General features: G+C 40.6%; 1 protein-coding gene across 1 annotated transcript; it reads left to right on the top strand.

Annotated features, from left to right (window-relative positions):
- The first annotated feature begins 425 nt into the window (after window positions 1-425).
- LOC103145769 (inter-alpha-trypsin inhibitor heavy chain H3-like) lies at window positions 426-11634 on the top strand. Its single transcript, XM_007563348.2, has 22 exons — window positions 426-1202; window positions 3663-3698; window positions 3775-3798; window positions 4602-4756; window positions 4846-4950; window positions 5041-5203; window positions 5314-5424; window positions 5508-5633; window positions 5731-5847; window positions 6202-6370; window positions 7146-7271; window positions 7454-7635; window positions 7730-7915; window positions 8021-8160; window positions 9133-9293; window positions 9390-9419; window positions 9521-9565; window positions 10115-10228; window positions 10318-10519; window positions 10639-10814; window positions 10904-11015; window positions 11111-11634. The coding sequence occupies exons 1-22, from the start codon at window positions 984-986 to the stop codon at window positions 11244-11246; spliced, it is 2835 nt and encodes a 944-aa protein (XP_007563410.1). The 5' UTR covers window positions 426-983; the 3' UTR covers window positions 11247-11634.
- The last annotated feature ends 396 nt before the right edge of the window (window positions 11635-12030 follow it).

Consider the following 12030-nt stretch of genomic DNA (forward strand, 5'->3'; position numbering starts at 1 on the left):
AGAAAGATTTGCTTTATGGAGACTTATTCTAGGTTCCTAACTGAAGTGTGTAGGTTAGAAACAAAACCAGACTTTATGTATGAAGATGTATAAATAAAATTAAAACCTTATTTGTAGTTGTAAACATTTTTAGGCTGTCACTTATGCTACATTATTCTTGTCTGCCATAGCAAGGTTAGGTGTTGGTGATATTTACGACAGCCGTCATTTATTTAGCTTGATGAAAAGTTGGCAGCACTGAGTATGAAACAACCTAAACGGCAAAAGTACAGAATGGTACCAAGAAACGAGAAGTCTCCTTCTCGTTTCTTGGCTAATCTCATAGTCATAATTTTTGATTTTCAACTTCTGTTACAAAAGCACAAAACTTCTCGTTGCTCTTTGTGTGTGTGTGAGAAGTGATTATTGACATTGGGGGAAATTCTCTGTTTTAATGTAGGGGTCAAAGTTCTTACAAATGCTCTAGATTGTCGCTCTTTGATTTTGAAGAAAATCCTGTTTCAGTCATTTCTCGTGTTTGTTTCAGCTCTTATAAGCAGATCAAAACCTGCCAGAGGTCCAATACCCAGCATAATGAACTGGTGTTGCTCATTATACGACATAATGAGCAACACCAGCTCATAATTAGGTCGTATTGCAAGATCACGGCCTGATCTGTTAATACTCGTATTGTCCTGCAGCAGAATGTTTGTAACAATCTGCTGCAGGACAAACTGCAACCACAATGCCAAATAAAAGCTACACTGACAAACTGCTGTCTTCATTCAAACTGCAGCATGAATAGTCTTTATTCACGGAGTGAAAACATGACGACTTGAACATGAACCTTCTTGTTTGAACAGGATGAGCGTCCCCAGTATTCATCCCTAATCCCTGCAGACATACCATGTACATGAAACCACACACACACACACACACACACACACACACACACTCTTTGTTCAATAGGTGGAGGCTCCCTCTTTTTTCTTTCTTTTTTTTTAATGCACAGAGTGGGCGGAGTGATTTTTACAGGAACACTTGATCCCACATGCTTCAAATTCCCTGCACATTTGTTTTCAGCTGTGCTGCCGCGGAGGCCCTCTTGCCTCCAGCTTCTTCCCAGGATGCTGCTGCTGCTGCTGTTGATTTGCATCTGTATCGGTCCTCTGGTTCAGGTCCAGGGAGGTCTGGTTGTTTCCAGGAGAGATGGCCTGAGACAGGTATTTACTCTGAACAACTTATGAAGCAATTTGTATTTTATTTTATTCGCTTTTCTGCAAAGAAGCTTTGCTGTGTATTAGTAAAGAAATCTCTCTCTCTACACACACACACATATATATATATATGGTTATGAAAATCTCTCACTCTCATTTTTGGGCATGCAGGCACTGATATGAACTGAACCGTAGCTGCTTAAGAACAGTTTACATTACCGCCTTCTGTTAAGGCGGTAATAATCACGTTGGCACTGCATGTGTTGCACCTCTGCAGATGCATGTTGTTCTACCAACCTAAAGAATGCTGACTTTCAAACCAAACCAAGCAATTCACTTTAACCCAATTACTAACTTGCATTCGCTTTCTTTTCTTGCCAGAGCTGTAAAATCTTGATTACGGAGTGTAACGAAATGCATGAATTCCTTTTGGAGAACGGAAAAACTTTCTGCAGGAATGCAACCCCATCAGTGTTTGTTTTTCATGATCTGTTTTCTGGAAGAAGTTCCCCCGCAGTGCCAAATATGCACACTAGCATGGTGAAAGTTTGCTGTAGTTCATCAACAATATGAAAGAAAAGCATTTAAGAAGAAGAAAAAGTTTTTTAGTACCCAAAGAATGGAGTCTACACGTACAGTGGGCATGTAATTGATGTGGATTGTGTTTGAAACTCCCTGCCTCATTTTACTAGCATTGATTACATGCTATGTGTTTATACAGGCCTTTTCCCATCTGAGTCCTTGTTTATTCCTTTTGATATTCTCGCCTCAAGCACCTCTTCTAAAATCCATCTCTTTCTTTTCCTCAGTGCCCAGAGTCTGAGTCACCATCTCAGATTTGGAAGAAAATAAACCGTCTATGATCACATCCAGTCTATAACGTGGACTGTCCTTTCGTGCCAGTTTGACTTTTGCAAACAACATTCTTGTGCGTCTTCTACACTAAGCTCTTTGTCTGATCCTGGAACCAAACATAGGCTCATAGACACTCACATGTGCAGCATCCTCTGTACGCTGGAGTTGCTCACTGCACAAGAAACATAAAAACAGGAAACGTGTCGTCGTGTGTCAGCAGCAAACTAGGGGTGCTGACTACTCATTGGCAACACAACAGAAAACTTGTTCAAAGCTTAACAAATTAGGTTGCACATTCTATCAGGTCCACTTCTCACAGTCTACTCCTTTCTCTCTGCAACACTACAGCTGGTTCGCCACAGTGGAGCTTAATATGAATGCTCAGGCTAGTTAGCACTGCCACCCGCTAAGGAGTAAGTTGTTTCTCCGCCATTAGCACATTTAGCTACACATACGTAAGCTTGATTGACAGCGCTAAGACCTTCCTTCTGGCTCTGATTGGTTCTAACGATTTGATTTCCGGACAGCAGAGAAGACAATCCACAGCAACATATCCGTCCTGTATGACATCGTCTGCTGTTGGCAAGCACTGCTAATCCACCTTATTTGCTTTTGCAGATTCTCGTTAAATCCCTGAGTGGTTAGAAAGCCGAGCAGAGAGACGTTGGAGTAGGGGATAATTTGACTCAACACCAAAAAGAATTCACACCATCGTTTAAAAAAGGTTTGATCTGGTATCAGATCTGGATATCTGTTACGTCCACCAAGGGCTCAACATATTTCAGGACACGAGACAAGAATGAAGGTTCCACAAAATATTTTATTCTTAAACTCTCTTGAACTTTAGTTTTTATTTTGTTCAGCTTCTTCGGATTTTCTGTGAAGAAAAAAAAAAGAGTTAAATGCCCTCAGTTTCCCGTGTCCCAAAAAAAGAAAAACAAACCCCAAATGTATTAAAAGAAAGTTGGACCTGGTGAGCCGATCATACAGAACAAAACGGTACAGCAGGGGGCCAACCCTATACAGGGCCGTCGAAGCCCCTACTAGTATCGGACTAAAGCAAAAAAGAACCTAATACAAAAGAAAGATCGAAACCAGGACAACCGGTCCCACCAGCCACCAGGCCAAAATCACAACGAAAAAGCAAGCAAACAAAGGCTAACAGAAATACCGCATGGCAGGCTGGAAACGTCAGCTGCGGCCCACAGCGACTGGACGTGCGCGCACCGCGTTAAGACGCGTCCCCGGTGGTGGTGGAGCGAGTGGAAGGGCGGAGATCCAACCTGCCGAAACCCAGCCACAAATTAACAACAGCGCCACAAATTAACGTAATCAAATGACCAAAAATAAGAACTTATCCAAACTCCAAAATATATTAACAAAAGGTCATTCAACTAAAGTCTATAAGAAAAAAAAAGGAAAAAATAGACAAAAAAATATCATAATGTGCCCGAAGCACATAACAATATCCCAATCACTTTCAGCTACCAATTCCTTTGTAGAGAGTCTGAAAACTTGTTGCGCCACCTGCTGTAAATATCTGGGAAATGTTCATGTTTAATGCCAAACAGTGAGACATTTCTGGTTCACCGTGTTTTTCCTTGCCTTCAGGATGCCAGAGAAGTTACAGGATCCAGTTCAATAAAGGTAATCATCTACATGAGCTATAATTAAATGGATATATAAGCAACCATAACATCTCTTCGCAATTTCTCTCCCACAGAAAAGAAGTACAGACAGGAAACATGTAAGACACACAGATTATTATTTCTGTTGACATTTATGTTTGGGTGAACTGTGAAAGATGTAAATAGATTATTATGATCCAAACTGCTGTGCTTGTTCTGTCTTTGCCCTTAAGACGTTTCTCTCTTTTTCTTTTCTGACTCGTTTGGTGAACGACGTAAACAAGCAGAAATGGGGATATTTTCATTGCACTGTGTTTACACTGGTGACTTAGTTTTGTTTACAGACAATTTATTTTCACATGAATTTGGTCAAGAGGTCAGAGGGCAGAACACAATAGGTCGACCCTCGTCTTGACCACCAGCCTCTTCTGATGCTGTGTTTTTACCACATCCGTTTATAGAGTCTCAAAACATTTAGCGTGCAAAGAGCTGCCACGAGAAAAAGAAAAAAAAATCACATGCTCTGTGAAATTATAGGAGCAGAATAACAACAACAACAACAACAAAAAGTTAGTTTCTGGTGATGTTTTAAAATGAAAAACAACCGCAGAAGAACAAGAGCATGGCACATTAAATTCAATTGTCTTCACCAGATATCAAGATGATTGAGAGTCCGTCATTCTTTAGTAGGTGTACCTTTTTTGTAAGAGGAAAACGACAAAAATGACAAAAATAAAAATAAATACGATTGTGGTCTCAGTTGGGTTCAGACAGAATCTTTGACAAACAATTTCCCAAGGCAATTAACACATTTTAAGCTAGGTAATGCTAGCTAAAGCCTTCAACAAAACAATGGAAGAGCTTTATTTCAAAAATATCTTTCTTCTTTCCTAACCATGTTACCTTTCGTGTTCTTGAAAAGGTGGAAGTGAACAGTGTAAGAGTTGCCTGCACGGTGACGTCCCGCTTCGCCCGCACCGTCGTGACCTCCAAGGCTCTGAACGCGGCAAACGCCTCCCAGGAAATCGGCTTTGAAATGGATCTGCCGAAGACCGCCTTCATCACCAGCTTCAGCATGTCAGTCAGAGCTGCGGCTCCGTACGGCAAGCCGTTGAAAAGGTTCCAACAACTGAAACCTTTGACAAATCTCACCGTGTCTCTCACAGGGAGATGGACGGTCACGTCTACGCTGGAGAGGTGAAGGAGAAGGACAAAGCCAAAAAGCAATATGAAAAGGCTGTCTCCAAAGGGCAATCTGCTGGACTTGTCAAGTACGTGGCACTGGGGAAAATAAAAAAGATGGCGAGAATATAGATGTTTGAACATTCGTTCGTTAAAAACATCTATTTCCCCTGCAACAGGGTCTCTGGGAGAACGATGGAGCAGTTTTCCATGTCCATCAACGTTGCTGCGAAGAGCAGCGTGACTTTTGTTCTGATCTACGAGGAACTGCTTCAGCGGACACTGGGCCAATACGAGATTGTGACCCGAGTTAAAGTGGAACAGCCTGTGCAGGAGTTTCAGGTTAGAACCTCTTCTCTTTCAACCAAAGAAATGTCTAGAGAGCCAAGGCGTTGTCAGGTTTTAGTGGTATTCCTCAGTGAAACGTGTGAGCTTTTGTTTTTGCGTGACAGATTACAGCGGACATCTACGAGCCACAGGGCATTGCTTTTGTTGAAGCTACTGCAACTTTCCTCACCAATGAGCTGCTGAATCTTGTTGAGAAAACCACCACAGACACAAAGGTGGCAGGTTAAAACGTGGCCCTGACCTTTAGATTAACACCAAATTGTTGTTTCCAAGTGACGTGATTTTCTTTTTCTCTCAGGCACACATCTCTTTCTCACCAACAGCGGAGCAGCAGAGGTGTGCCCAGTGTCCACAAGGCTTGATTAATGGAGATTTCATCATCAAATACGACGTGAAGAGAGAAAAAGACTTTGGGGAAATTCAGGTTAGTTAGCATCACTTCTTTTTTTTTTTGTCTCAGTATGTAAGGTCTGAACTCAATTAATGCATTGATTTTCATTTGATGTCCTATTTACTTCCAGGTTGTGAATGGATACTTTGTGCACTTTTTCTCCCCCCCTGACTTGGCCAGAGTCCCAAAGAATGTGGTGTTTGTAATTGACAGGAGTATATCAATGGAAGGAAAGAAAATGGCTCAGGTAAAATAGGACAAAAAGCAAACAACTAAAAGGTTCACAGCCCATTAACTTTTTCTCGTATTTTTTTGTTTGTTTTGTTTTTGTTTTGTCGCATTACAGCCAAAAACCTTCTTGTGTTTTTCATAGTGCTATCATAGACCAGTACAATCAGTAGTACATCATTGTGAAGAAAGAAATTTACTTGCCGCAAAAAGCTACTGAAAGTTGTAGATGAGACATGAGCAGAGTTGCATGGGAAAGGAATAGCCAAGGCTGGTTTATCACGTAGAAATCCAGCGAGGTTTTGTGCTGTAATGTGACAAAAAAAACAACAAAAAACATATCACCTGCGATCAAACTGAGAACTTTTTTCAGACTCGGGATGCGATGGTGTCCATTCTGAAAGACCTCCATGAAGATGACCACTTCGGTATCATCCAGTTTGATGACAGGATCAGTAACTGGAAGGAGCATCTCACCAGAGCAACAGAGGAAAACATTTCAGCAGCCAGCCATTTTGTCAAGAGCATCAAAGCACGTGGAGGTGCAAACAATTTTTCATGTCAATAATGAAAAAATTACAAAACGTATATTTTTTTGGAAGTTTTCTAAGTTTTTTTCTTTTCCAACTGAACTAGGACTATTTTGCAACCCTGAATCCAAAAATGACATCCATTTTTTTCTCAATCAGATCTCAATTTGATTTAGAGAAATCTGATCTGACAAAATTGATGAGGTTTTTGTAACATTATCGGTTCATTTCCGTTAATATTTATCATCTAAAAAAAGGTTTTAAGAGAAAAAAATTATTTCTAACAGTGTATTAATTAAATGTTACAAACTTGGATTTCTGTAAACTGAATAATAAACACTGATAAGGGTAAGTACATGTAAATTGAACATTACGTCTTCATAAGTCTCCGTCTCTTTCCTGTCCTGATGGAGTCTCTCCTCCTGCTCGTCACTCATTGATCACAGATTCTCAGGATCCAGATGTGAGAACAAGTCGTGCATGTTGATGCTCATGTTGCATCCTTAGTTCAGAAAGTTGACCTGAATGAGCAAACCCAATGAGATTTTTGGATTCAGCTCATCAAAATTACCCTAAAACAGTTGAAAAATCCGAGACAGTTTTTTTCTTGATTGTTGACCAGTGTAATTCTTCATTCCACTGAACTTTCATTGAAATAAATTAGACTTTTTCATCTTCCCATTGCTCATAGATAAATAGCATTCTCTTCTGTTTTAAACACTCTGCAGCCCCATCGTTTCTTTACCTCAGCTTACAACAAAACCTTCTTCGTGTTCTTCTCTTTCAGCTACGGACATTAATGGTGCTGTGTTGAGTGCAGTGAACATGCTGAAGAGAGAAAGGCAGAACGATAACGTTCCAGAGAGAAGCGTGGACATGATCATTTTACTGACTGACGGGAATCCAAGCTTTGGTGAGCTGGGACTTATTAGCTTATCTTGTAAACATGAATGAGTACACCATTTCCGACAGAAGCCATACAGATTTCATTGCTCATCTTTGGTTTAATTCCACTTCTCAAAAGTTGGAGACACATCTGGCAAACTCTACCAAGTTTAAAACTATTGTCTTTACAAGATGTCTTTTCACTTTCAGGAGAGACTAGGGCTGAGAAGATCCAGGAGAAAGTCCGCTTGGCCAATGCAGGGGCCATGTCTCTGTTCTCCCTGGGGTTCGGTAACGATGTGGATTACTCGCTCCTGGATGTGCTGAGCAGGGAAAACAAGGGAATCGCCAGGAGAATCTTTGAGGGTTCAGATGCTGTGGTCCAACTCAAAGTAGGATGAAGAAGAGTGAACGCTGAGCAGATTGTGGAGGATGAGGGGAAATGGAGAACGTACAGCAGAATCTGAAGTCTTGCCTTCGTTGCAGGGTTTCTACGAGGAAGTGTCCAACGTTCTTCTTTCAGAGGTGGACCTGCGTTATCCTGACAATGGAGTGAGCGCTTTGACTAAAAACCGATACAGCCAACTCTTCAGCGGCTCAGAAATTGTGGTGGCAGGACGGCTGAATGAAAACGACGTGGAGAACTTTCTGGTTGAGGTGTCTGGCCAAGGGGTGAGAAATGGACATGAAGCAATGAAAAAAAACATATTACTGTAAGAGGTGTTGCATTGTATAGCAGCTCTTTGCTAACGTGCCACTTCATATGTATCTTGAAAGGCTGAAGGGGACCTCCACAAACAGTGGAAGGCAGATGTGGTGAGCTGGGATGTGGTGTACCCAGACGAGGAGTACATCTTTGGTGATTTCACTGAGCGTTTGTGGGCTTATCTCACCATCCAACAGCTGCTGGAGAAGAGGTGCGAAGCACTTTTGTCCTTAAACTTTAATATGCTAGCCTAACAAGCCAGTCAGAAAATGTTTTTATGCCATGTTTATATTGCGATAAACTGGCGACCTGACCAGGGTGTACCCCGCCTCTCGCTGGAAACGTTCACTGGAGATGGGAACCAGCACCCCTCCTGACCCCACTAGGGACAAGGGTGTAAACTAAAGAAAATGGATGGATGGATGGATGTTTATATTGTGGATAAACAGTGTCTTGTCAAATTAATTTTGAAACTTAATTTTGACTAATTTTAACCACAAACTTGAATGTGTGGTCATGAGAACTTGTTTGACAGGCTAACACAAAGTGGTACATAATTGTGATGTGAACATAACACAAGTTTTCTTTTCTTTTTTTTCAATTGTTTTTATTTTGTTCGTTTTGTTTCTTGCTGAAATTTCTGCCCTCCTCCTACAACCCCTTTCTTTTTGTGCGTGGTCATTCATGCTACTAAACAAACGCGACCGTAGTGAGACTTCCGTGTGAACGGTTTACTCCCCAAAGCGGCCCGCATGCGCAGAGGAAGAATGTTGACGCACTGTTTACGGAAGTAGCAATGGGCGGAGCCGACCGCGAATCGATTTTAAAGCGTATTCAGAGCAATGGGGGCTGACAGTGTTGTCACGATATCACAACAACATGAAGGAAGCTAGCAAAAAGAAATCACAACTAATATCGAGGACCTTTTGTGGAGCGTCGACCACATCTTCTGTAGGGAAGTTTGTTTAGATGTGTAGTCAGAGCCAGGAGTGGTTCGACACCGATGTGATGCGATCACAGTCATAAATTCCAGCCATTGTTTACATCTCGATTTACCGTATCTGACTTTTTCCGGTGCAAAATTACGCATGTCTCACGTATAAGGCAGATAAAATGCTCTCTCATTAGGCATTATTAGGCAATAACATGTATGCCAGTCTCATATTTCCCCCCCCTCTTCCAGTGATATTAGTCCTCAGCCGGAAAAAGATGAAGCCATCGCCAGGGCTCTGAACATCTCTCTGCAGTACAGCTTCGTCACGCCTCTCACCTCCATGGTGGTGACCAAGCCTGAAACCGAGGAAACAGGAAGGAGTCCCTCCATTGCTGATAAACTGACTGAAGGTCATTTATTAGAAGCAGTTTTTTTTTTTTTTTTTTTAACTTTTTCCATGATGCCAAAATAATTGGATGTTTTCTGAATGTTTCCTTGTGTTTCAGACCAGCGTCAACAGGCGGAAAGAAATCGAGGTAAACTTCCTGTTCACATTTTGACGGATGTAATGGTATGAAATGTTCTTTTTGAAACATATTTGTATATAAAATGATGTGCGCTTTAACCTACGTCTCAGGCCCTACTGCTGCCAGTCGTACCAGAGCTCGAGGTGTGGGGGACGGTAAGCTTTATTGTGGTACTGTTTAATGTGTGTGCTGGAGTTTAATATTTTTGCAAACTGATTTACTTATTTTGTTTTTCGGATCATCTAAAAATGACCTGAAAGCTATTTTCCTATGAAGCCTTTGAGCTACTAGTGCAATATTGTATTAGATCCACTAGTTAATGGGGATATTTATCACTTCTTATACAGTTAAAACCGGATGTTTAGACTAAATAAAAATTCACATTATCTATTTTTTTTCTGTGTGACATTCAATCAAAACAAATGTTTTGTATTTTTATTGGTGAATTTACAACATTTGAGATAAATGGAGGCACATGGATGTATTTTTCGGCTCAAACACATGCAGCATCGTACCGTTCAGAGACCGGTTCTGATTTTCAGAAATATCAGATTAACCCCCAGGACAAAATCACAACACCATAGGACGATTCTAGAAATTATTTTGTTAATTCTAACTAAGGAAAAAATAAAAAAAAAGTATTTTTATACATTGTATGTAAATATATGGTCTTTAACTTTAACACATTAGAGCTGTTTCTGCAGTGGACGGAGATCCTCATTTCATAATTGAGCTGCCAGACAGAGAGGACGCTCTGTGCTTCAACATAAACGACAGACCGGGAACCGTTTACAATCTAGTCAGAGACCAGAAATCAGGTCGGCACTGTGCATTCTTCTAAATCACATGTTTCCTTCCTTGGGATAATTGAAGGAACAAGAAATGAATCATGTGCATTACTTTTCAGGTTTTGTAGTGAATGGCCAGATTGTTTCCAAGAAGACATTTACCCCACAAGCCAAGAACAACACATACTTTGGTCGTTTTGCTGTCACCCACAGAAAGCTGGGGCTGCAGCTGGACGTGAGCACTGACCATATATCAGTTTTCCACAATGGCAAGCATGTTAGGTTGCAGTGGTCTGATACGACCTCCGTGAAAGATGACAGGTGAGTAGCATTGCTTTGCAATAAATTCTCTCACTCTCTGGCATAATTAGTTTTTTGTGTTTCACTTTCACTGTCTTGCTTTTAGCTAGGTGCCCCAATTTTCTTCCTTTCTCTTCCAGTTTGGACATTAGACTGACTAACAGCTGCAGTCTGACTGTATCGCTGCGGCACACAGTTAAATTTAGGATCATCAGACACACAAAGATTTGGAAGAAATACCACGACCAACAAGACTATCTGGGTTTCTACACCCTGGACAGTCACCACTTATCTTCCTCAGTTCATGGACTTCTTGGTTAAGTAACTACATTAAGACTTTATATTGTGGTGCAGTAATACTGTACTTGTTGAATCTTTCAATAAGCTTTTAATCACACTCGACAGGTCAGTTCTACCATGGAGTTGAGTTTGAGGTGACAGATTCGCATCCAGGAGAAGTGGAGGGAAATTCAAATGTGATAATGTACATAAAAGGCCAAACCATCAATGTGACCAGGTAATTTTTTTTCTTTTTGTAAAACGGGACTTTGAAAAAAAAAGGGACTAAAGAATTATTCTTTTTTATTTTTCTTAATTTTAAATACTCTGAAGGCACTGGGAGAAGGATTTCAGCAGGGATGTGAAAACGGGAAAGAACGTCCTCTGCTGGTTCGCGAACGATGACGGACACGGCCTCATCGACGGATCAGCGCCAGACTACACTGTGCCTCACCTTTTCACTTTTTAAATCTTAGAAACTCACCATATCTGCAACATGTAACATCACTGGTCTAAGGTGGTAAAATACTGTGGGTTTTGAATTTTCAGTTGTAAATCATTATGCAATTAAAACTTCTTTGTAAGCTGTGCTGCAGATCGCTGCAACATAAGTTATGCACTATTGTCTAATGCTAACGTTTACTGATTTGTTTGTTTAGAAGTGTTTGTGCCTGGTTTAAACTTTTTGCTCATGAGGCATTCAGTGGTAGTCATCTTTGGAAAGAAACTAACTATTGGCTTTGCGCAGTGTTTTTTACCTCTTTGGTAAAACCATAAGCTTCACATAGCTCACAGGGACTCTGTCGTCACTATTCCCTTTCTGTTAACAAATAAAAGTCTTCAGAGTGTGGAATTCATTTGGATTTAATCCATTTTACAATGATTCGTCAAAATAGATTCTTTGTGTGTAACTGCTTTCAGAAATCAACAGAGTAAACTTGTGGGTAATGTATACAGCTGTGAAGGCAAGGTTCTTCACTAAAACAGCGTCTGCCTTTATCTACTTAAGTGAATATTGGTTTATAAACCCATTTTTGCCATTTCTACTGTATTTCTTTAACTGAAATGAACAAATACTTAAGTCTTCTTACACTACAATCATAAATTGATAACATTTGTAGATTTTTAAGTACTGAAATTCAGGCCAGTGCTGATGTTTCCTTTCTCAACAATTTGAGTCAGAAGCAGAAAGTGAGTTGCGTATATGTTCCACTAGGGGCAGAAGTGAGGCAAAACTAATGCATTCCCACGTT

This window comes from Poecilia formosa, unplaced genomic scaffold, assembly GCF_000485575.1.
Source record: "Poecilia formosa unplaced genomic scaffold, Poecilia_formosa-5.1.2 Scaffold147, whole genome shotgun sequence".
NCBI lineage: Eukaryota > Metazoa > Chordata > Actinopteri > Cyprinodontiformes > Poeciliidae > Poecilia > Poecilia formosa.